This window comes from Lemur catta, chromosome 20, assembly GCF_020740605.2.
Source record: "Lemur catta isolate mLemCat1 chromosome 20, mLemCat1.pri, whole genome shotgun sequence".
Taxonomy (NCBI): domain Eukaryota; kingdom Metazoa; phylum Chordata; class Mammalia; order Primates; family Lemuridae; genus Lemur; species Lemur catta.
In genome coordinates this window covers 18,235,674-18,261,342 of record NC_059147.1, presented here as the reverse complement: position 1 = coordinate 18,261,342, position 25,669 = coordinate 18,235,674, and the positions used below count along the sequence as shown (strand labels likewise).

At 41.6% G+C, this 25,669-nt stretch overlaps 1 protein-coding gene across 8 annotated transcripts in view; it reads right to left on the bottom strand.

The window, feature by feature from the left end:
• WDR59 (WD repeat domain 59) overlaps window positions 1–25,669 on the bottom strand; it is a 64,877-nt gene that overhangs the window by 15,978 nt on the left and 23,230 nt on the right. For 6 of the 8 annotated variants that reach the window (XR_006730499.1, XM_045533942.1, XM_045533948.1 and 3 more), the window contains exons 9-20: window positions 24,485–24,562; window positions 22,808–22,964; window positions 18,875–18,954; window positions 17,716–17,848; window positions 17,461–17,585; window positions 15,398–15,562; window positions 13,134–13,229; window positions 12,814–12,970; window positions 12,233–12,302; window positions 10,307–10,460; window positions 6,440–6,496; window positions 1,063–1,196 (exon numbers count right to left, since the gene is read on the bottom strand). Coding sequence is in view for 7 of the 8 variants with exons in the window: in XM_045533942.1 (XP_045389898.1) it covers window positions 1,063–1,196; window positions 6,440–6,496; window positions 10,307–10,460; window positions 12,233–12,302; window positions 12,814–12,970; window positions 13,134–13,229; window positions 15,398–15,562; window positions 17,461–17,585; window positions 17,716–17,848; window positions 18,875–18,954; window positions 22,808–22,964; window positions 24,485–24,562 (1,406 nt within the window). In the remaining variant the exon portion in view is untranslated. Of the gene's footprint in view, window positions 1–1,062; window positions 1,197–6,439; window positions 6,497–10,306; window positions 10,461–12,232; window positions 12,303–12,813; window positions 12,971–13,133; window positions 13,230–15,397; window positions 15,563–17,460; window positions 17,586–17,715; window positions 17,849–18,874; window positions 18,955–22,807; window positions 22,965–24,484; window positions 24,563–25,669 lie in introns of those variants that run through there. The other 2 variants (XM_045533944.1, XM_045533949.1) reach the window with 2 other exon arrangements.

Below are 25,669 nucleotides of genomic sequence, written 5' to 3'. Positions count from 1 at the left end.
TGAGCTAGGCTGATGCCACGGCACTCACTCTAGCCCGGGCAACAAAGTGAGACTCTGTCTCAAAAAAAAAAAAAAAAAAAAAAAAGAATGGATTTAAATATGTGCAACACTGTGGTTCTTAACACCAAGAGTAGGAACGTGTATACTACATAATAAAAATACTTTCTATTATGAGTTCAAGTTTAGGAAGAAGCAGGAAAACTGCAGGCCGGCCTCTGTATGCTGGTCACTCACCTCTTACCTCCTTTCAACCCAAAATAGCTCTGCTTTTATCTCTTTCCATACTGCGTTGTAGGAGGCACAGTTCTAAGATGGTCCCCAAGATTCCTGCCCCCTGCCATGCATGCCTTCTATAATCCCCTCCCTTTGAATGTGGGTGGCACCAGTGAATACCAACGGTATATCACCTTTCCATGGTTAGGTTATTACGCAGGTGACCTTGATTTCATCAAAAGGGAGGCTGTCCTGAGTGGGCCTGACCTAATCAGGTGAGGCCTTAGAAAGAAGGTGAAGTGGGTGTGAGCCTTAAGGAAGATGAAATTCGCAGAAGAGTTCTATAGCTGCAAGGGACTGAATTCTGCCAACAGCCTGAACAGGCTTGGAAGAGACCCCTGAGCACTAGATGAGAACACCGTCTGGCCAATGGCATGTATTCAGCCTGGTGAGACCCTGAGCAAGGATCCAGCAGAGCCAGACCCAGACTCCTGACCCATGGACATTGGAAGATAATAAATGACTGTTGTTTGAAGCTATTTAATATATTTGTCGTAATTTGTTATGCAGCAATAGAAGGCTAATACATTGGGCTTCTCCTAAAACTGCTTTTGAAGGAGTTCCAACACTTAAAAGAAAAAGAAAAAAAAAAAATTGCTAATCTTGACTAAATCAGTACAGCATACTTGAAAAACAATTTTTCTTTTTAAGAGACAGGGTCTCCCTATATTGCTCAGGCTAGACTTGAACTCCTGGGCTTAAGCGATCCTGCCACCTTAGCCTCCCAAATAGCTGGGACTGCAGGCACATGCCACTGTGCCTGGCTTATACGTGAAACCTGATACTTACATGTACAGTTCTCCCAGTGACTTGTGCACAGGAAGGAGGCAGGCGACATCCTGGATGATGACCTTCCCAGCAGCCTTGATCTGCCGGTTGCCAGAGTCTGATCCCTCTCGCTTACTTTTCCATCGCCGTGATTTCTGGGGGAGATGACAAGATATAACTAATGGGGACTTATGGTAAGCGGAAGCCTACAAGTTGCAGAGCACATCATATTTGGGTCATTGGTAATTTGCAGACACTCTAAATTACACCATGCCCACAATTATAGGAATCAGCATCTGTAGGAAATAAAAGGATGACAAAGGGCATCGAGCTCTTGATTCAAAATCCTAACAGGAAACTAAGCACCTACTGCAGGGCTGTATATATATTCCGCAGGTGCTTAAAAACAGACACCAGGAAGCCAGGATTAATGAATTAATTAATTTAAAACAGCAGGTAAATAAGTTAGTAAAGACCCCAAAAATGTGGGAGAAGAACAATTTTTAGGTTGAGTTCATGACTAGGTTCAAAGTTCTTGCCTGAAACTAATCAAAGTTTTTTTCCTTCTCAGTTTCAACAGGATTTGTTGTAAATTTAATTCAGACACAGCAGTGTGGGCTCTGCAAACCTTAATCTACAGTAGGAAGACAGAGAAACTTAGCAGCTTGAAAAGAATTACTCTGTTTTTCTAGTAGACTTGAATTATTTCTAAAAGGGATCATTTTCAAAGTATTTGCATCAAGGGACTTGGGTAGGGACACGGAAGGTCATGAGCAAGTATCCCATTTCCCCAGAGTCTCATCTAGAAGTGGCTGTGTGTGAGAAGCCTGGATATGTGAACTGAGAGATGTCCCAGAAAACAAGAATTATTAGAGTACAGTCCCACCTGGCATTTTCAAAATGACCACCAGGCAATGGACCAATATTCTATTTTACTTTATTGCCAGAAGTTAAAAAGGTCACTAAAGTGATTTAACCAAGGAAGGGAGTGACACATTTATTAACAAAGGAGGCAAAGGAGCTAGTGAAAAGGGCCTGGACCTTGAAGTCAGAAAGCCAAGGCTCACTCCTCTTACTACCATGTGTACTGGCTCAATATGCTCCTGGGTGAGTTGCTTATTTGTTATGAATGTAGTCTCACACGTGTTATTCTTTCTTTGCTCACTGATAACTTGTGGCTAATTGTGAGCTCTATTGTTCCAATCTCACAAGTTTAACAAGCATACAATGAAAAGGCATGGGTATAAATTGTGTAAGCTGAAAAATGTAATCTAAAAATATATAGTTATTAGGAATGTATATAAGCTCTCAGAATTTAAATTAGATCATTACTTAGATTACTCTCAAATATACTCATTTTCTGCAAGTGATTTTTATGCAATCACTCTTCCATGAATTAGTCTTGGTCTAAAGTCAGGTGTTCCTGACCACTGAGGAACCATCTAATCCCAAAGTTGCCCCATGCAACCTGCTATAGGGTTATGATGTGTCTTGGAACCCACTAAATCCAGGACATCTGGACTTAGTTCAAGGCAGGTGAACGAAGAGGTTTAGTGGAAGTATCTGTGAATTGTTCATCATTTGAAACTACATATGCTATGCTATCAATTTGAAGCCTTGACCCATTTGATCTTAAGAAGCAATTCAGTTACTAGTTACTATTTATCCATGCCCAAGTCATTATTTTGCAATAAAAGGGGAAGCTTAATCCATTACTGCAGGATAGACCTTCCATTGTCTACTGGCCCTGGTTCTTTTCTAAAGAATTATGTGCAAACTCACAAAAATACTACCCTTTTAGCCACAAACATCCTGACATGGGGGCAAGTAAGAGGAGAATATGTTAAAGAGTAAACAACCTGTCAGAATGGGCGGGAGCCGGCCAGCTAACTGACCTAAGATAGGTGTAGTGACACAGGCACTAGATACTATGACATGGCCTGTTTAGGGAGCATAATTTTGCTTATTTCTACCCTGCAGTGACACTGAACAGCACAAAGGGCTTAACTAGAACAGGGATGGTACAAGGTACACAAACTCGTTTCACCGTGATTCTCATTCAGGTTTCCAGGAGTTTAAAAATCCAGGAAAAGACACTTGCACAGGTCCCACGTAATTAGTTATTTTAAATGTGACTTAGAGTACTGGATTAAAAAGAAAATCTACACTAAAACGATGCCACCTGGAATGAACATGCTCCACCTAATTTGGTCTTCCAGGTTGGCTGGAAGGCTTCTGAAACACCGCACCAGGCAGTCACTCTGGCTCCTTATTACGAAGAGAAAATGAGAGGAACTTAAACAATTGAGCAATTCACTATAGCTCAGTTTAGCTACACAGCCAAAATAAACAGAGGCCTGGGAAGGATGAGGTCTACTAGCTTTCAGCATACACTGAAAATAACCACAATTTCCTGACTTCCAAAGCAAACCTAATGAAAACATATTATTAATTATATTAAGGTCCATATGCCAAAAGTGGCTCACTTGCAAGTAGACTAACTCATCCAAAAACGGACAAATGACACAAGTGCAAGTGTGCAAATGTTTGACTTAGGACTGTTAATGTTAGCTCCTGCTCACTCTGTGCAGGCATTAGCCTCGCCACACGTCTAGGGATATTACTCCCATCTTACAAATGAGAATGAGGCTTACTCAAGGTCACAGTCCTATGAGTTGATACTTAACTTGATTTTCAGTAAATGATTTTAGATTTAAAAAAAAATTAAATCCTGACTAAGCTACCTGTTAATATGTCAATAGTTTGGTCCATTTTTTAATGAATCTGTCTCTGCGTGTAAGGAGATTAGCATTTGATTCTAGTGACGCCTGTCCAACACGCTCCCTCTACAATGACTCAGTTCTTCAGTTACCTTTCTGCAGAGCATGTGACTGTGTTCTGCTCAGCCAGAGTGTCTGGAGAAGATGTGCAGAGGCTGCAGCTCCTGCAGCTCCCCAGCTGCACATGGGGGCAGGCTCAAGTCAGACCAAGATACTATATTGTAGGCCGGCCTCCATGGTCTATACCTCACACTGTTTAATCTCCTTTCGTGCATTTGTTAGAATTAGGCACATTCAGACAGAAGAAAACTCAGAGTCCAGAGAGTTATCTTAGGACTCTTCCCCCACTTGCAGCTTTGGGTTACAGAGATCAGTAGAAACAAACCAATGTGAGCTATACATAAATACTTGATGAAAATGTAAGGGGAGTGGTCTTTGACGACTTTCTGTAATCATCCTTCACTGAATTATGGAAATCACAATCTGTATTTCCTGGGGCTTCTTGAGACACCAGGCTTCTACACGATTCCATTTGACCTGTAGTGCATATATAGCAGGTGCTTTATATATAGCAGGTCTTTGAGCTTATACTACAATGAGGTTCCCTAACATGGGATTGCCCTAATTATAGCTGCCACCAGGAATCAGACTGTGAAAGCAATTATGGGACAGCAATATTAGTTTTTTTAATCCAGTAAAGAGTAACTGCAAAATATTGTCAAAAATCTTTAAGGGTTTATAAGACCGTTTTGGTATTTTTATTTGTTGGTTGATGGCTTTTAAACCTGAACTATCTCCCCTTCAGGCTGCAGGAGTCACTTAAGTAATCCTGCCTAGTGGCTAATTATTTTGGGGATTCAGATATAACAAGGCTGCCTAAATACATTAAATCTCAAATCAGATATTCATTGGAGCCTTGGGTCCTACCTAACAAGCAGATGGACAATCTCTCAGGGTGTTTCCTCTAGTGCTTTGGCAATTAAAGGGGTTCACATTCCACCCACACCTCTCCTAAGACTTATTCTTCCACTTACTATCTTGCCAGCAATTTTAGGAGTCTCTCTTGTCTGTACAATTATCAGGTAACAATACACAGATGTCTTTCAGCATTCTCTGGTTCCAGAGAACAATGACACATCAGGTTAAGGTGTGGTTAACCTTCCTGAGTGAGGAAGGGTGCTATGGTCTAAAAGGCCCTAAACTTCCTGCATTGCTCCAGTCTCACTCCGACGGGCTTCAATGGAGAGACTTTTCTGTGCAGTAAAATCAGTACCTCTGGGAGGCAGAGCACTCTGCATTTCTCCTACGTCTTTTCAGTGCTCCAACAGTAGAAAATGTCCCGTCCCCATAGATTTCATGAGAAGGGATTGGGGGAAGAGAGACAAAGCAAGACAGACAAATTAATACGTGATGAGCACCAGGATGCCCCTCTGAGCATACCAAGAAGGTGTTTGTGGAGTTATGGCAAAGAGGGCAGGGAAGAAAGGCATGGGGGAGGGGCGGGAGGGAGGCATTGGTGCAAATAGCACTGAATGACAACCAATAGCCAGCTTGCAACTGTACCACCAGTATTACTGCTACAATCAGAGGCAACATCGATGCCAATATATGGGTTGAATGTAAAAACAGCCCAAGAATAAGCCACCAACTGCTTCGCAGCAACCCCATCAGCAATGCACAATCAGCAGAGTGGGCAGCAAGTCAAAATAAGTCCTATTTAAATAGCAGCGGGAGCACGGACTTCCGGACAACGAGTGGAAATTCAGCAGTTGGGTTGGCTGGGACAGGCTTTTTGAGGAAAGGGGGCCACGCTGGTGGCAGCAGTGGTACGTGCTAATCGGGGCTCCTGATTTCAACTGGTTTTTATGTGAACAGGCTATAGGACTATTCTCCGAAACATTCTTTATACACAAAGCTCAAGCATACCTTGCACAGCTTGAGGTCACCTTGTCAGTTACCAAAGCATGAAGGGGATAGGAGAGGAAGACAGAAGAGGGGAAATGGCCAATAAGAGTGAGTAAGAAAGAAAGAAAAGAAAGAAAAGGAAGAGAGGATGTCCACAGCAGAGGTTTTATTGTCAATGCAAAATACTGATGGTAAGGGAAAAAATCGTTCCAGAAAATTCCCAAAGGATAAAAACTAGCAGATGTGTCATGCCAGTGAAGAAGGTGGGCACCTCCCTCTCTGAACTAGACCAAGGCTATAAAAACAGAGACACATGGCAGAAGCCTCTTATATCTTCCTCTGCTCCCCCCATGCCAAAGGGGGCTTTTGAAAGCTCCAAGAAATTACACAAAATGCCCCAAGAGAAATCAGGTGACCTGACGGCTTACAATCAGGGTTCTTTCCAAGAAACCCAGTATTAAGTTTCATTTGCAAAAAAGTCCATTCAGGATCCTTAATAATATTAACTCGTTTGAAAGTCCATGATTGATTGGACAAGGAGACAGTCCTTGGTGCCTGAACTCCCCCAAGCGAGAATTTTATTGTTGCTGGTCCCGAAAACCAGCCAGCCTGTCATTTCAGGTTCCTCAAAGCCAGGCAGGTGGCATTTTATTCTTGGGCCTTTGGGTAGAGACAGGATTAGTCAAGGAGAGTATTTGCACAGCGCACAGTACCGGGAAGTCGTTAATTGCTTGTATGGACCAACGTCGCCGGGCAGAGCGAGGAGACATCTGTGCGTGAAAACGTTACACCCAGGAGGAGGGAAGAAAAACACCAAGAAAATTAAAAGGGAAAAATATAGAGTAAAATGAACGCTTCCCCCACATCTGATGGATTAAAGGTACAATAATACACTGTAAAACAGGGATTGGGATGACTGGAAAACCTCAACAGCAGTACTGGGATTCCCTCACCTCCCTCCCAACCCACCACGCTCCCAACAAAGCTTCCATTTCATTACTCTGTAGTCATGTTTCAAGGTATAAGGGGGCTGACATCAACACAGCTCTGACAAAGGAACTCTAACAAGGACTGAGATCATGGTGCAACTGGCAAAACAGGCAGAAGACTGTTTGCCCCTGTAGCAGGTGAGAAGGAGAACATGTATGGAGAGTACATTCTCATTCCTAAAAGGGAAGATACTCTTCAATAGGCTCATTATGCCAGATTTTTTGCTGGTGTGTGGCTGGGGGATGCTGAGTGACGTGGGTGTCTTGACACTGGGACTAAAGGACCATATCTTCAGGGCAATGTCAGGGGACGCAAGAGCCCTGGAGAAAGGGCGGAAGGAGGCAGCTAAACCCAAGGAAGTACCATCTTACAGGCACCCTGGCTAACATTCTGAATGTGCTAACAATCTCCATCTGTTTTCAGAGATTAGAAAACATTCTATTAAAGACCTCCCCAGTTATTTACATCAGAGCTCTCTTAGTGACATAAGCTGAAGCAAGGATGGGAGGTTGCAAAATTTTAAAAATGTAAAGCAATGTTTAATATTTATCGTAAATTCTGGGCCTCCTGATTTATCGTAGAAATAAACAATATTTTATCAGCCATTAATAGTTGGTCCACTTGCCAAATGAATGCTGGCATTTCCCTTTGCTTTCTGACTTTCTATGAAATTTGATGTTTTTTTACGTCTCTCATGTGTTAAAATTTTTAGGAGCATCTGGAGAACATTTGGGTGAATAAAACAATACGACCTAAGTAGGGCAGGTTAAAAACACACAAAAGCAACAAAAGAAACAAACAATAATCTCCAAATGGCTCTCTAAAGATTTTTTTTTTTTTTATAGACAGAGTCTCGCTCTGTTGCCTGGGCTAGAGTGCCGTGGCATCAGCCTAGCTCACAACAACCTCAAACTCCTGGGCTCAAGCAATCCTTCTGCCTCAACCTCCTGAGTAGCTGGGACTACAGGCATGTGCCACTATGCCTGGCTAATTTTTTCTATATGTATTTTTAGTTGTCCAGATAATTTCTTTCTATTTTTAGTAGAGGCGGGGTCTGGCTCTTGCTCAGGCTGGTCTCGAACTCCTGACCTTGAGCGATCCTCCCACCTCAGCCTCCCAGAGTGTGAGGATTACAGGTGTGAGCCACCGAGCCTGTTTTTGTAATCACAAAAATACCCTAGAATTCCTTCATTGCTATGCCTTAAGGTAGTTATATTCCATTCCTTTACTCTTACCCACCTAGAGCTCTCAGGGGTAGAGATCTAAAAGGGAATCACAATATGTAGGAGAACAATCTGGGCTGAAAACAAAAACTTAAGCACAGAGAAATTTAGTAAACTGGAATCATTTCCAAAATAAAAGTAATAAAAGCGATACCATTTGACATGTGAAACTAGACACCTGAGGATTAGAAAATACTCCTCAAGGAGCATGGACCACTGTGAAGAAGATAAGGGAGCCTATCTAAGTGATTCCATTTCTTCAGTGCCCCCCTCTGCCTCACATAAATGGGATGGACATGAACAAGTTTCAAATAGAGAGAAGTTTACATCAAATTCACCAGTAAATAATTGACTTATTCATTTTTTACCTTCTTAACCTATTAGGTTGACCCACATCAAACTTTTTTTAGGTCAAAAATGATCAAATATCAGGAATTTCACATGATTTAACCTAACAATTATTATATGTCATCCATTAAAGCATGTCTCCCCCAGGGTTTCTGGGGTTTTAGTAATGTTCTAGTTCTTGACTATGTGACTTTTAATTCATTGAACTATACAGTTATGATCTGTGAACTTTTCAGTATGTGCTACCCATCAATACAAAAGTTTCATATGCAATTGTAATAAAAGTGTCCCCCTATTTGGGCACTATTTGAAATAGAACATAAAGACCACTTACTGTGTCATACTAGAGAACACTAATAGCCCATTTTCTGTGGAGAAGCAGCACACTGGGAACACCTCACACTGAAATCTCACAATCCCTCCTCTGCTCCCCAACAGATCCTACCTGATAGGACATGGTTATCCACCTGCTTTTGGTCCCTCTTTATGATGTGATGTATGTAGTCAAAGAGGCCAGATCATCAAAAACACAAACATAGGCTTTAAAAATGCTTTTGTATGAGGAGAGGTGCCATCTTGGAATTGGAGTTATTGTGACTAGAGATGGGCTTTACACGCAACCACAAAGTCAAGACCACTCAGTCCAAGCCCAAGCATGGGTAGTACATGACATGAATCGAAGGGGAATTCAGAGCTGCCTGTTTGAATGACAGATCTCTTCCACTTGGCCCTGACACTGAAGAAAATTCCCACATTTACCCAACCATAAGTCTGTTTGGCTTTTATGACAATAAAATGCCTTAGTCCCAACCAGTTTATCAAGTCATCTATTCAGTTACCTGCGAGCCTGCAGAAAAAGGAAAAAGAACTAACCATTTTTAACATAAAGGACTTGGGTGTGATATAGTTTAGTAGGTGTTCTAACGAGGTCTGTAGTACCCAAGGGGGCAGAATTCCATCAGAGATGTGAGGAAGGGGACCATAGGAAATTGGCCGGAAAGGCAACAAAAATATCATTTTCCCCTGTTCACCTACGTGGTTTCACCCAAGACTGGTCTGGTCTTAAACATCAGTTGCTCCCACTCATTTAAGTCACATACAACCCTAAGAATAAAGTCAGAGATGGTCAACTATCAGTGTGAACCAAGAAGGTTAGACACTTCTAATACTTCCTAGAAATTGGTGTTTTATTTAAAATAATTTGATTTTTGAAAAACACATTTTAATTAAAGACAATCCATTACTTTTCATTTAGTGAGGGACAACAAAGAACTCCTAAGGACTGAGTGTGTGCAGTAGGTCAGTGGTAACTCTGTTTAAAACATCATGTCCACTAAACGCCTTTGTAAGCCACAGGCTCAATCTGATGACACAGAAGTTTTTCTCGGAATCATTCCTACGCTCTGTCAACATTCTCCACGATGTTGTCACCAAAGGTTTCTGACAGCTTAATGAAAACTACTTTAGGGACAATGAGTTCCTTAAGAATCTAGGAACATAAGGAAAAGTTCAGGTGACTTTTGTATAAACTGTTCCACTCAAATGGGTCCTTAAGTGGAGTCTTAGGAAAAAAAACCTTTTAGACACCAACTTTAAAACTTCTCGCAACTATGAAGTTCCGAACATATTAAGACTCCAAGCCTTCAGAGGCATCCCTTAGTTTGTTAACAAACATCAGAATATCCACGAAGACCTAAAACTAAATTATCCTACCTGAAATAAGGGGAATCAACTCAGTGAGTGGGGACTATAAGGACACGGTTAAATGGGGAGTGAAAAACACGGATTGTAAGAACTAACCGCCCCCTGCCCCCTCCACCCCCTGCCAAACCAACACACACATTTTATCATAGTTAAAACCAACCAAAAGGAACAAAGTGATGGCCTTTCTTGAACAAATTAATTATGAAAGACTACAGGGGGATTATTAATTTAGCTGCTACATGTGGCAGGCAGGGAAACAAGAACAGTACTCCAGGAGAAGCGGTAAGAATCAGAGGCGACAGCTCCGGCACTTACCCGCTCCTTGTAGTAGAAGGAGCTGATGGAGACCTGCTCTTTCTCGCTGCGAGTGGGGCTCCCGCTGTACAAACGAAGGTTCCCAGGGGCCTCTGTGCGGATCTTCATTGGTGCAATCAGGCCAGTATGATAAGCAGACAAGGCTGAGAGAGATCTGCAGTTGAAAATGAGAATTACCAACACTGGCTACGGTCTCTTCACATTTCTAAGTAGTGCTATTCTTAGCATTTGATGACACCAAGAAGAAAAGACAGACAAAATGGGAAGAAGATGCCAACTCCAAAAAAAGAACCAAATAAAACTTTTAAAACTGAAAAATGCTTTATCTGGCTAAGCACAGAATTCTTCTATGATTGCATATATAAAAAATCCAAAGGAATCTACAAATTACTAGAATAAGTGAATTTAGATTCAAGGGCAATTTATAAAAATCTACTATATTTATATATATTAGAAACAAACATTTAGAAAATAGTTTTAAATTTTCATTTACAGTAGCATTAAAACACATCAAATACTTAGGAGCAAATTTAATTTTTAAAATGTACATGAAAATACAAAATGTTGCTAAGAGAAATTAAAGATGACACACAACAATGGAGAAATATACCATGCTACCGGACTGGAAGATTCCATATTGTTAAGGTGAGTTTTGGTCATCCAGCTATATGCTTCAGATTTGTGTAATTTCTACCTTAATAAAGTACAATTAGTTGAATAACTTCCTACTAGGAACATTTTCCCCTCTGATCCAAAGTCTATATACACATATTTGGTGTTTCCCTTTGAGAGTAGGAGATTGTTTTCTAGTTCAACCTTTCCAATAAGGAATCTGGTGTAGCGCAGGCGTTCCCTTACTTAACCCCAGTTCTTTCGGGGTCAAGATTTTATCTGTCTGGGTTATTGCAGAGACTGGCAGCCTCCCAGGAGAGCAGTAGTGTCTGCTCACACACTTCACCCAGTTCTCTTTCTGCCTTGTTACCTCAGCTATTCATTCGTAACTGTGATAACTATATTGTATCCAATATATTCAGGTGTTGGTAGCAAGAAAGCTTCCAAGTTATCTTAGTCACCAGATTGCAGGACCAGAAGTCTACTGTATAATCATAAAGTTTAAAAAAACTGGTGATAGTGACAGAAAATACAGTTAGAGCATTCCCAATGGGCCAGGCAGTATTTTAAATGCTTTTACAGGGACTAACTCATTTAATCTTCCCACCAACTAAAGGAGGCAGCTGCTATTATCATCCCCATGTTACTGTTGGAGAAACTGAAGCTAAAGTTTAGATAACCTGCCCAAAGTCATAGAATGACAGGGCCAAAATTTGGACCTGGGGAAATTTCCATGCTCCTAGCTGGTACACGAGATCATCTGTTGGAAGAAAATGACGACTAGACAGAAACATGCTCCATTGTTAACAGTGGATCTCCCCGGCACATGGAAAAGGAAAGGAAGGGCTTTCACATTTTAATTTAAAACTTCCACATTATTTGAGTTTTCCCAACATACTACTTAGGTAATTTTTTAAAATCACACATTTTTTTGTAATGTCAGAAGTGGCATATTAGTGTTTCAGGACTATAGATAATCTTACTGTTATTTTTCTGGCTTTATGTAATATTAATTAAATAATAATGGTAAATGATTACAATAAAGTAAATAATTAGAAATAGGGGAAAGCACACTAAAAAAAAATTTGCCATGTTTTGACAACAGCTTTTATCATACTACTCCTTCTAGTGGTCTGGTAGTAACCTTATAGAAAAATCTCAGCTTTTTTGCAATTTAATGAACCTCCATCTTTCTTGAGTAAATCTGATAATGGGAGTTTACGAAGAACTACAGCAAATTGTCCCAAGACAAACACAGGTTCTGCCCTTGCTGGCACTGTGAATGTAGACTGCTTCTGCGTCTCCCAGGCTCACCTCGGGGTAGGTTCTGTTGGAGACACTGCCCGATACATGGTCATGGGCCTTGTGAAATACACCAGATAACCTGAGGAGACATCACATGTGCACATCAGTGTCAAAGAGCTCGACGTGGGACATCCCCAGGCAGGATTGGCCAATCTCTTTCCTATCTCAATATACCTGAGGGTAAGACACATTTTCATAAATTGCTCATGGCTGCAGTGACCCTGAACAGGAACAAAGGTCATTCTCCAGGATCCAGGAGAGAGGATGCATGTGGCCTGGATAAAGTCTTCCTAGGTACTTCTTAGAGGACCTTGTCCCCCGCTAAGAATCAGGGCTTTGAGTGAAGACTCAAATCCAAGCTCATCCAAATGAAAACAATTAAGGCTACAATTCTGGTGAGCATTCTTACAATAAGTCCACAGACACCAATTTGGCACCAGACCCTATAACACCACCACAAGAGTCTTTTTGAGTATTCAGGAAATAAAATGAAAGAAAAATTTTCTGAAGAAGATTTTCATACAGAATATACAACATTTTTAGCTGTTCTCTCTCCAAATCCAGAATCAGAGAACCAAAAAGAGACCAACCTGCTCCACAGAACCTGGCCCCAGAAGTCCTAGGAAAGGGGATATTGGCATCTTGGTACGACCCATAGGCAGTGGTCACCCGCGCAAACGTTGGCAAGGGGGGTGTGACGGAGTTTGGGAGTGCAAACGGGTTGCTGGAAGCACTGTCTTCCTGGTTCTGAAATTTAAAAATCAACAAACTAAAACCCAAAACCTGTCTGCAAACTGAATTACAAAACAAGGACCCAATATTACAAAACCAGGGAGCCCATGATTTTAGGGAGAAAGAAATGAAAGAAAACTCAAAGCATAAGTGGGTACAACAATTTCATGCTTCCCACCACAAAGGACTCGAGGCAGGAGACAAGCTGGCGTAGGCAGGGCTCCAGACAGCTCTGGTTTCGCTTCACTTTTTGCAGGGACGTGTCCTTGAGGATCTAGAAAAGGCCCAAAAGACAGTCAAGAAGAGCAATGGCCTCCTGACTGGCTTTAACTCTGCAAAGTGGTCAGAAGCAATGGTGACGCAGGGAGGTAGAAGTATGGTTAAGTCAAGGCTTCTAACACAGTCCAGCCCAGTGGGTGTTACTATAGTGTACCAATTTCCACCTCTACAGAAGCTGAAAGAGGAGGATTTGTCCCTGAACCCTCCTAGAGAAGCTCTTTCCTTAGCTGCAGCAGGCACACACACTGGTTTTGAGATTTTCTAATAATAGAATGACTATTCTTTCTTTCTAGTGAATTCTGCCTCTTTCCTCTCCCATGACCCCATGCCCTCTATGAGAAATCTTGTACCTTAGAAGTAATACCCACTAGGATGGACTGAAAATTGCTCTGAGTGACAAACCAGGGGGAACACATTTCACTTCAGTGAAAATTATGATGTATCTTTTGTATCCTTTAAAAGTATAACTCCTGGCTGGGCGTGGTGGTTCACACCTGTGATCCCAGCACTCTGGGAGGCAGAGATAGGAGGATTGCTTGAGCTCAGGAGTTTAAGACCAGCCTGAGCAAGAGCAAGACCTGGTCTCTACTAAAAAGAGAAAAATTAGCCAGGTGCAGTGGCATGCGCCTGTAGTCACAGCTACTCAGAAGACTGAGGCAGGAGGACAGCTTAAGCCCAGGAGTTTGAGGTTGCAGTGAGCTATGATGACACCACTACACTCCAGCCAGGGTGATTGAGTGAGACTCTGTCTCAAAAAAACAAAAAGTATAAATCCTAACTTTTTAAGGCATATGCTATAGAAATGAAGTGACATATACACACTGAAGATAGGCATATAAATTTGACCTGTGTTGTCACTATCCACATGGGGCTATGGAGCCTGTGAAATTTTGCTAGTCCAAACTGACAGGCGCTGTAAGTGTAAAAGTCACAGCAAATGTCAAAGACTTAGTACCAAAAAAAAAGTGGAAAATACCTCAATAATTTTATATTGGTTATATGTTCACATGATAATATTTTGGATATACTGGATTAAATAAAAATATTACTGAAATTAATTTACCTGCTACTTTTAATTTTTTTTTTTAGTGTGGCTACTAGAAAATTAAAAAATTCTATGTGGTATGAATTATATTTCTACTAGACAGCATTGAATTAGACCTTTAAAGACACTTCCTAATCCTATCATTTTATGCCAATAGAAAAAGCTGTCTTTTTTGGATGTCCAAACTAGGCAATGAAATACTCAGAACCCAAGTTTAACACATCAAATCCATCAATATCTGAGTAATTAGCAACTCGGAGATCCTTAACCACTTGAAAAATTTCTAGTTACATTTGATACCCCAACAAAATGGAATAATTAAGTATGCATGATCCAAACTGAGCAAAAAATGAACAATGTTCCGGTTGCTCTGGGTTTGTCAGGACATTTTAGTTCCTTCACTTATGACACTGCTCAAACGGAAAAAGGTGTATCGTGCCTGGCTCATGAGGCTGTTTTATGGTGATTCCACCTGACTAGCTCTGAATGAACTGACATGTCAAAGTTTCTGAATCCGCAGGGGTACACATCAGATGCCAGGCTGTGGAGCCTCCGTCCAGACACTGCCTGTGTAGCTAGCCAGCCTATCTCTAGGATAACACTGGCTCCTTTGATGGGATTTTTTTTAATGACCTTACACATTTTTTTTTCTGATTATAAAATATCTTTTAGCTTCAGAACACACTTGCCTGTTGTTTCCAAGTAATGAAATTGTATTGCAGGGTTCCTAACCTGAGACGAATGTATAGCCTAAATGAGGTCTGTGGGCAGATTATATGCATTTCCTATATTTACATTCAATATTTCTGAAATTTTATGCAACAATTGTGCAAATTTTTCTGAGCAAATGTCCATGATTTTCATTAGACTTTCAGAGGGGGTCCATGACCCAAAAAAGGTTAAGGACCACTGCTCTAATGTTTCTACACAAAGTGAATGGCAGGCGCAGTGGTTGCATTGCTAATGCTGCAAGTGTGTTAAAAACAGGTGACTTGCAAATCTTCTCTATCAGAGTTTTCCTTCAACTTTCCTTTTGCTACTCAGTGCAGACACTGATGCACACGAGCAGAGCTCTTCTCTTACAACAGCAAGGAGAATTTGGGAACTCGGATCCGCACCTTTAGCAGCTTAGCTTTCATGGTGGATGTGATGGTCGTGGGGTTGACAAACTGGAAGGAAGGGGCAGCGTTGTTCGGGTACTGCGCGGGGAACTTCACCAGCATCTTGACGCGATGGCTGCTACAGTGCACAGACACCGTGCAGCTCCTATCCGCCGCGTCCATCTGCAAGAGACAAACCCACAGCTGCTCTGGAGACAAACTACAAAGGTCTTTAGATGTAACGGGATTTAAATAAGCTGACTGAATGCTCTATGTTCCTAGCAATTGGGTGAAGGGAAAGAGTCTACAAAGACAAATGAGTTTGGAAGACAATTCTTTTTCAAAACAGATTTTTAAATTTTTTACCAACGTAATAATAAGTTCAAAGTATTTAAACTTTAAAAAGCTTCATCCCAAAGCTGTGCAGTAGATGAGAAAATAAAGCAGGAAGAAGTTAAACAACCCGATCAAATTTATTACTTACTTATTTTTTTTTTTTCCAGAAAATCTGCAGAAAAACCTGACCAAATTTAAAAAGTACTCCTGGGAAAATCCATAGAGACAGAAAGGAGATTAGTAGACACCAGGGGCTGGGAAGAGGGAGAGTAAGGAGTGACTGCTAATGGGCATAGGTTTTCTGTGGATGATGAGAATGTTCTGGAATTAGACAGTGGTAATGGTTGTACAACTTTTGTGAATATACTAAGAACCACTAAATTGTACACTTTCAAAAGGTGAATTTTATGGTATGTGAATTATATCTCAATAATTTTTTAAAAGTACTCCTGAGGAAAGGAATCAAGATCTTCCTAAACTAGATCAAGGCCAGGCATGGTGGCTCATACCTATAATCCCAGCACTTTGGGAGGCAGACGCAGGAGGATCGCTTGAAGCCAGGAGTTCGAGACCAACATGGATGACATAGCAAGACCCTGTCTCCACACACACAAAAATCAGCTGGGCATAATGGCGTGTGCCTGTAGTCCCAGCTACTCCAGAGGCTGAGCTGGGAGGACTGCTTGAGCCCAAAAATTCAAGGTTATAGTGAGCTCTGATCATGCCACTGCACTCTAGCCTGGGCAACAGAGCAAGACCCTGTCTCTTAAAAAAATAATAAAATATACTAGATCACTAGGTATCCATGCTGTTCTCAACCTGAACAAAGGGAGTATTAACTAAGTTGATGTAGATAACCAATTAATCAAGGAATTCTTTGTATCTTCTGATTTCTTGTGCTGCCAGCTAGAGACAGCAGGTGGAGTACAGCGCAAAGAACCACACATGTGGGAAATCTGGAGACTTGGGTTCAAATAATATTTATTCCATCATATGGCTGCTAACCTTGGACAAGCCATTTCATCTTTTTATGTCTCAGTTTCCTCATCTGTAAAGTGAGGATAAAATCACTTATTGCAGAGTTATTTTTCAAGGCCACATGAGATAATTACGTAACACCACACATCCCTGGCCAACTGTTAATGGAATCTGGGCAAAAGAAAAACTAATCGAGCTTTAAAACTCCTTCCTGGAGAAATACTCAACTCTCTGAAGCAAAGAATTTCAATACCTGCCTAAAAGGAAAAGAGTAAATGGTCCATGTGCTAAATGAACAAAGAGGTTTTTGTTACCTTCTTACTATGACCCTAAATCACCAAGGACATGACCAGTGTGTATGGGAAGCTAATACAGCTCAGCACAAAGAACGCCAGAGAGTCAGGAGTTCGGCTTCCAAAGTCAGCTCTGCCTTAACTTGACCAGCAACCCCTGCCAAGTCCTTAAGCCTCCCCAGATCCAAGTATCATCATATGCAGTAAATTGAGATGCAGGAGCATCTAAGGAGGCACTAAGGTACATGAGCATCAGTTTACCCTTAGCTCATCTCAGCAGAAAAGAATAGGGTTAGCATCTGTGTTCATGAAACACCTATTTCTTTAGAAAACCTATGGAATAAAAAAGCAAGCAGAGAGGCCTGCCTGTTAAAGTAGCAAAGCTATCTTCTAGCCAAAATCATTGCTGAAATAGTACCCTCTCCCACAAGCTGCCATCGGCAAGCATGAGAGACAGTTCATTAAACTAAGTACCTCCACATTGACATTCCGGATTTGCACATTGATCAGGGAGAACTCCTGCTGTAGCGTCTGAGGCAAGCCCAATTGATCTGATTTCTTCTCTTCCAGGAGGCTGCTAGGGGGATCTTCCTTTAAGGCTAGCAGGAGAGAGAAGATCAACGTTGGTAAACATTTTTGAAAATGAGTCACAAAGCAGTCTTGGGTATCTGCCACACTCTGAAATGCGCAGAGTGGCACCTCACCTGAGACGTCATTTTGACATATTACCTTCTTCCTCCCCATGGCTTGAGTTGTGCTGGTGATCTGTATCTTGAGTCTGCAGCGTCTTCTCTGGCTCCGGCAGAAGAGAAATGCTCTCGATGAACTCATCGACACCATCTAATATGTCATTTGCACAAAGCTGTAACAATGGGTAGAAGATGTAGGTCTAGAGAAGTCAGTGGAAATGATCACCGTGTCTGGTTAAAGAGCTCTGACTTAGAACTGACACAATCGAAGTAGATTTTACCCATCACCAACTCTCTGGCTAAACACACAGGATAATAGACTCTATTATTCAGCCCTGAAAATTTTTCATCATGATCAGAGTTTATGCAAGCCTCAGAAAAAAATAAATTCCAAGCCCTGATGGAGTTATTCAGCTAACCTAAGAGCAAAAATATCATAACCTCAAAGCATTTGGTGCAAATTGTGCCTTTTGGAGAAAATAGATTGAAAAGGCAATAAGGTTTTAAGACTTGACTAAAATGCTCCAGAGTGACTTCATGTAAGTAGTATCGAAATTTTACCCAGCATTTTCTATCCGTTCTTTGCAAAGCAGTGTACCAAGTGTCGTGGGAGATGCGATATAAATGAGACAATTTTCCTGCCATCAAAGAAAGAATTTAGCCATCGAATGAGAAGACAGAGCCCGGTGATGGCGCAGGACAAAGCAAAGGTCACAAAAGTTTTCACACCAGGTACCACTGTGGTTCACAGAAGAAATGGATATCGTTTATGGGGGAAAAATAAGAAATAGCGTCAAAGAAGTAGTGTTGTTCATGGGTGCTGAGAGCTCTGAACATTTGAAGAATATAAGGGTAGGCTTCTTACCCTTCACCAGGGTAAAAGGGAAGCCCATTTAAAGTAAGAGAAAGAAATGAAGCCCACAGGCCATTTGCCCAGCATGCTTCCCATACTATCTTATATTAACTAGGACAGGAGAGAAAAGACACAGGCTCTTCAGCCTTAAAGTGCTGAATACTGAAGTTGGCTCTTGAAGACCTCAAAGCCTCAGTGTGGCATACACATACTCAGCCAACCAGGAAGTATGTATTAAATCTCTCTCATGTAACCTCTAACTTCCACAAATACTGCATCTTATATTTCTTGGTTAAGTTCCTAGTGCATCCAGCTACATTCCTCCACAAGAGCATTGAATACATACCCTCTGCATCTGGGAATCCACCCGCCACATTCTCAAGGTCTGATCCCGGGACCACGTAACCAATTGGTAATCCTTGGACCCTAAAAATCACCAAATAAGAATCCTGGAAATTCTTCTGGATTCAACGTCCACTTTGCTACAGGTCGCAATAGAGTGAGATTCATTCATCCATCCATCCCTCCAACAAATATTTATTGAACATCTCCTATATGCCAGGCACTGTTTTAAGTACCAGGACTATAGCATGAATAAAATAATTTCTATTTTTGTTGATCTCAGATTCCACTGGTGGAAACAGACAAAGATATCATGAAACATCTAGTAGTGATAATTGGCATAAAAAATAACACAGGATAAGAGGACAGAGACTGATGATGGAGCTATTTTTAGATAGAACTCCCTGAGGAAATTACATTTGAGCAGAAACTTAAATGAAGTGAAATAATAACTGGCAAATTAGCAGGTAAAGAGTGATGCTGGGATTTAATGTCACACTAAACTTTCACCTCTGCAAATGTTCTTCCTTTTATATGCTCTTGAGGAGCTGGGGATGAATATATTCTTTGTAAAATGAATTGTTTTAAATGCATCGTGACATCTTACCATTCAAAAGAATTTTTTTGGTAAAGTGATGCATCTCTTTACAAAATGAATAATTAATCCTTAATATTCATGTTTTCACATATTAGATCTGATTAGAGGGAAATTATACTGAAAAGGTCCAGGGTGCTTTAGGAAAGAGCTTTATCAAAGATCAGGACATTCTGGGGTAATTATGCAGTATCTAGAATCTCCTCTGTGGCCATCTTCAGAGAGCAAAGAATTTAGAAATAATTTCATCCAATTCCTTCATTTTATGGATGGGAAAACTGAGGTGACAGAGAACATGATGTCTGTCCAAGGTAACAGGGCAAGTGAGCAGTGAAACCAGGGCTAGTTCTCTTCCTCATCAGTTCCTTCCCTGTGTCACCACCTTCAACCAAAAACCCACTCCTCACTGTTTTCATATGTCCCTAGGCACAGCTAACCAGACAGCAACTATTCTGAACCACTGCCTAACACGGGTGTCACCATCCAGCCTCATGTCCACATCAACAACCTTCTGGTCCTACATCTGGCCTCTTTTCATGCCCCTGACTTTGAGGAAAAGGTACATCCAATTCCTTCCTAAATTCAATCCTCCACCTCCCACCTACTCCCACTCACTCCCCGTGGGCCCAGCCTCTCCCCAGACTCCTGTGCTTGCATCTCCTCCCTGCCTTCCCATAGAGAGGGCGGCAAGCTCTGCCCACTGGCTCGTTTCTACTCCTTGACTTTGAAGGGAACTTCATTCACAAAGCCGGTTCCTGCTGTCTCAGTTGATGCTACCTTATGATCTGATTTCTATCCTCAATTCCCTTTTGGAACTCCTCTCAAAATGATCATATGGCTTCCTGTTTGTTCAATTCAATGCTTTTCTCTTACTCTGCATTTTGATCCTTCAGCAACACATGAAACCAATAACCACCATTTCCTTCAAGAAGCCTCCTTTTCCCTCAGCCACAACATCCTCGTTCTCTCCTACCTCTTTCAGAGATCCTTCATCACATGAAAATCAAAATCAAAGCATGAGGTGGTCCAATAAAAATTGATTTGACTTATGGTTTTTCAACTTTATGATAGTGTGAAACTGTCACAATTCTGGCATAATATACAGTATTCAATAAATTACATGAGATAGTCCATACTTTATTATAAAATGGACTTTGTGTTAGATGATTTTGCCTAACTATATGTAGACTACTGTAAGTGTTATGAGCATGTTTAAGGTAACTGAGGCTAAGCTATGATGTTCAGTAGGTTTGGCGTATTAAATGCATTTTCAACTTAACAATATGTTCAATTTCCAATGGGTTTAGTGGAACACAACCCCAAGGAGCATCAGAATAAAAATGCATGCAGAGTGAGTAAATTTATACAAGGTTCAAAAGCAGGCAAATCTAAACTATTTTTAGGGACTCATAAATAGGTGGTGAAACCATAAATGAGACACACAGAAGTTGCTGTCATAAGCTCTGGGGGGAGGGAGGGGATTGTGATCAGGAAGCTTCTCGGGTTCCAGCATTGTTCTCTTTCTTGATCTTCATCGTGGTTACACAGATTTTAACTTTATAATTATTTCTTAAACTATACGTGTTCTATGTAACTTTCAAGATACATGATACAGTTCACAATAAAAAAGAATTTTTTTTTTAAAAACCTGTAACTTGTACTCAAAATTTTGCTACTCACTGGACAGTTTCAATTCATACAATTCACCCACCAGCTTAAAGATGACGTACCTAAAAACGGGCTGCTAAAAACTTTTTGTGTCCATACAAAACTAAAGTGCAACTGCTCCCTGCCACACTGTGAGGAAATTACACCATCTATTAATATTTTCTATGGCAAGATGCAAGCAATTAAGTTGAAATCTAAAAGCCATGCATGCAATTGGTGGGATAAAGACCAGGCAGTCTCGTATTTCTGAAAACCAGAGAGATTCTGGAAATAAGTAAAGTTAAGAGGATGATCAAACGAGTCCCTTCAGTAAATATCCTGGAAGAGATTTCTGAGGTCACAAACGAGTGGGATAAAAGATGAATGCTCAGATCCCAGGTCCACTAGAGACTTTTCCTGGGGATCTGGACACGTCACATCGTTCCACCTGCCTGGCTTCCCTTCTGTAACATGGAAACACTGAGAAATAGACTTCTGTTCAGTCAAACATCTAGAGATTGGCTGGGCGCGGTGGCTCACGCCTGTAATCCTAGCACTTTGGGAGGCAGAGGAGGGAGGATAGCTCGAGGTCAGGAGTTCAAGACTAGCCTGAGCAAGAGTGAGACCCCATCTCTACTAAAAATAGAAAGAAATTAGCTGGACAACTAAAAATATATAGAAAAAATTAGCCGGGCATGGTGGCACATGCCTGTAGTCCCAGCTACTCAGGAGGCTGAGGCAGAAGGATTGCTTGAGCCCAGGAGTTTGAGGTTGCTGTGAGCTAGGCTGACGCCACGGCACTCTAGCCTGGGCAACAGAGCGAGACTCTGTCTAAAAAAAAAAAAAAAAAAAAAACCAAAAAACATCTAGAGATCATGGCAATAAGATCTCAAGAAAGGAGAGGCTGCATCTCAACCTGCGTGGTGAGGTGCGGAGAAACTAAGGCCATTGACTCCCATTATACTTAGGGCCCTCCATAGTGAGGGTGGCTCGATGAAACTGCAATTACAAACAACCCCAAAAGCTGAGTGGCTTAAAGCAAGGACTTCTGGCTTGTTCTACATCTCTGCCTCATCCTCATGCCAGGATGTGCCAGGAGCAGCTCTATCTGGAGCTCTGTCAGTTGCCGAGGCAGAGGCAAAGGCAGCATGCAGCTGCACACCGGCTCCTCACCCTTCAACCTAGGAGAGACCACAGCAGTTCTGCTCATGTGTCATGATCAAAGCAAGTCATTTGGTCAAACCTATCTTCACAGGCATAGGAGGTAAAATGCCACTACATGTTCATGAAGAAAACTGGGGGTGGGTATGTGGTAGACAGCACTAACAACCACCTTGGGTCGCCCTCGTCAACAAGTGGCACGGGACAAATGCCCTGCACTTCTGAGGGTAGTGAGTCCAGAGTCTTTTGGATCCAACAACAGATCTCTACGAACCTCTTACGGTAGCAGATCTCTTCCAACGAAGAGTCTACACTGACAATCAGAGAAGAAGAGGGAACTTGGGGGAAGAACAGCAGACACATGGTCCCTTCACCCACCCATGATTAAAGGTGGTGGCCCCCTGACTGTCTGGTTCATAAAGCCCAACACTGTTTCTGTGTCCTCTTTATTGGACTCCATGGCAACAGTGACTGGTCCTGCTGTCTGGCAGAGCTCAGAAGGAAAGCAGGCAGCAGGTCTTCTCTCCCACTCACCTTCCTTCTGTTTCCTCCACTGGAACTCCAGCACCACATCATCGTGCCCCACAAAGGTGTGCACTGGGGTGTTCAAGTCAAAGACATTCCACAGGAGGAGGCTGTTTTCCCTCCGCAGCTGGGGGACCATCACGGTCACTAATCCATTGCTGAAAGGCTATGGCAAGAAAGGGAAAAGCAGGTGGTCATTCCAAGGAGAATCAGCTGAGTCTTGAGTTTCCAAAGTTGGAATTCTTCCTAACTAAAACAAACTTGATGATACAAGGCTCCAATCCACGTAGGGAAAATTTTTCCACATACCATAAGCTGACCATCACATCCACTCCTCGACTGGCCTATGGAAGGGACCACAATAAGTACGAAATCAGGCTGAGACAAATGCTTGGAGAAGAACTTTTAAAATTCTGAAATAAGCAAATGGCTCTGACTGCTGTGCACTGGAACACACTAGCTGCTCTCCATGAGTTCTCTCATGAGAGTTACCGAGTGCGTTCTCAGAACAAGCAGGCAAGGCTGACTGGGAAAAACCCTGGAGGAGCAAACATACTCCTTGCCATGTGGAAATGCACCAGAAGCACACCATTGACATGAACATCACCCTCCCGCTGCCCCAAATACTGCGACCACTGGAAGGGAAACTGTTAACTTCAGGATTGACATGTCTTACTCAGCAGCACCCAGTCTGCTAGCTAAAGGGCTGTTTGATTGATAATTAGACTCTGTTTTTTAAGGAATAAATCATAGAAATCTAAGAGCACATTTATCTTCACCTTCTCTTCTGGTAGCACTGCTGGACTTTTGTGTTTAATTTTTAAAGCAAACATATTAATCCAGAGATGTTAATTTATAAGAACAGTATCTGATTTCTTGGCAAGTGATGCCAGATACAAAAGCAACTTAATACTCAAATTATCTTCTTTGCTCCATAATGCCTGAGGGTGACAGCCTAATGCATAAAAAGGTAGCTTTATTCATCCCTGTGCTTGCTTTCAAATTGACATTAAAGGAAAGAAATATATTCTCTCTGATCAGCAGCTATCAATGTGGCAATGGAAAACTTGCTGGAAGGCTGATAATAGCCTACCCCATTTGTAGCATTTTGATTTACAAAGCACATTCATATACAGTATTTCAAAAGGAAGGCACATTGTGAATATACTAAATGCCACTGAATTGTATACTTTAAAATGGTGAATTTTATCACAATAAAAAAAAAAGAAGGCATGGTAAAAATTATTATTCACATTCTACAGAGGAGGAAATTTCTGCTCAAACCCTTCAAGTGGCTTGCCCAAGGCCACACAAATATGAGATGGCAGAGCTGGGCCCCCAACCCATGTCTTCTGAATCTAAAGCCAGAGTTCTTCCCATCACAATTCAATGACTTCAAGCCTCGCAACCCTTTCCTCCATCCACTCTGCTGCCCTACTATTAGTGAATATCTTGTCTGTCAAGCTTTGGTCAGCAATTCTAATGCAGATACCTACCCAACATTCCAAGGATACATTTTTAAATAGTTAGCATTTATGTCATCATTATCACATTTGTTCCACCCATAAACCAAGACAGAAAGAGAAAAGTGCCTCATAAAGAAAATAAGAGAAAACGTCCCTGGGCTCCTTGTGTCTGGAACCCCAAAGGGAAGTTTCCTAGCAAGAGGAAGGGTGGGTCACTCACTGTGTATCTGGCCTTCCAGACAGGCACCTGGCAAGGGAGAATATTGAGGTATTTCCGAGGCTGGCGGTAATCCCAGAACTAGAAGAAAGAAAGCAAGATCATTTGTGAAATAAATGGCATTAAAAAAAACTCAACTACTGAAATAAACGCAGAGCCTTACCAAAAAGATGTCATACATGCCTATGCAAATACAACAAAGCATTAAATAAATGGCACCAAATTCCAAAATTGCTAAACCAACTTCTGTGGTCAAATCCCTGTCCTTAGGGACAGAGTCTTGACCACAAGAAGGAACTATTGTACCACACATGACTCTGCCCTGCCATTACTCTGCTCAAGGGTGTACACTGCATGTAAAAGTTGGAAAGGAAAAAACCAACAAACGTACAGCCAGGCACAGTGGCTTGTGCCTGTAATCTCAGCACTCTGGGAGGCTGAGGCAAGAGGATCACTTCAGGCCAGGAGTTCAACACCAGCTAGGTAACACAGTGAGACCTTGTCTCTACAAAAAATTTAAAAATTAGCTGGGCATGGTGGTGCACACCTGTAGTCCCAGCTGTCTGGGAGGCTGAGGCTGAAGGATTGCCCAGGCTCAGCAGTTTGAGGTTGCAGTGAGCTATGATCATGCTGAAACTCCAGCCTGGGCAACAAAGGGAGACCCTGTCTCTTTAAAAAAAAAAAGAAAGAAAGAAAAGAAAAAAAAAAACATGTACTCTGAGATAAACCAAAAACAATAGGATCACTGAAACACATAAAGACTTGTGCATTTCCTGTAAGTTAGAGAATCCCTAATAAAACAACTCTTTCCTTGACTCTTGCAATGCTGACCTCTGAAAGTGTCGTAATTTTTGCAGATATGATAATGGGGTGAGGAAACTGCTGTTTTTCCACCACGAACAGACTAATTGTAAACTTGGTAACCTTCACAATTTGTGAGCTTTTTTTCCTTTACTTATATCTCTGTTGAGTATATCTGACTTCCTTTCAATTTCTTTGCAAGTAAACTTCTTTTCCTTCCTAAAAGCTTTTGTCTCTGACTTCCCTTCACAGAGGGAACAAAAAAAACCTTCCAAACAAATTGTAAGAGGCATATCGTATAAATGCTACATCACTCTGCTCTCATAACATAACCAGGTTTCCGTGTCCAGATCCCCAAGAAGCATGTGTACCCATGAAACACACACA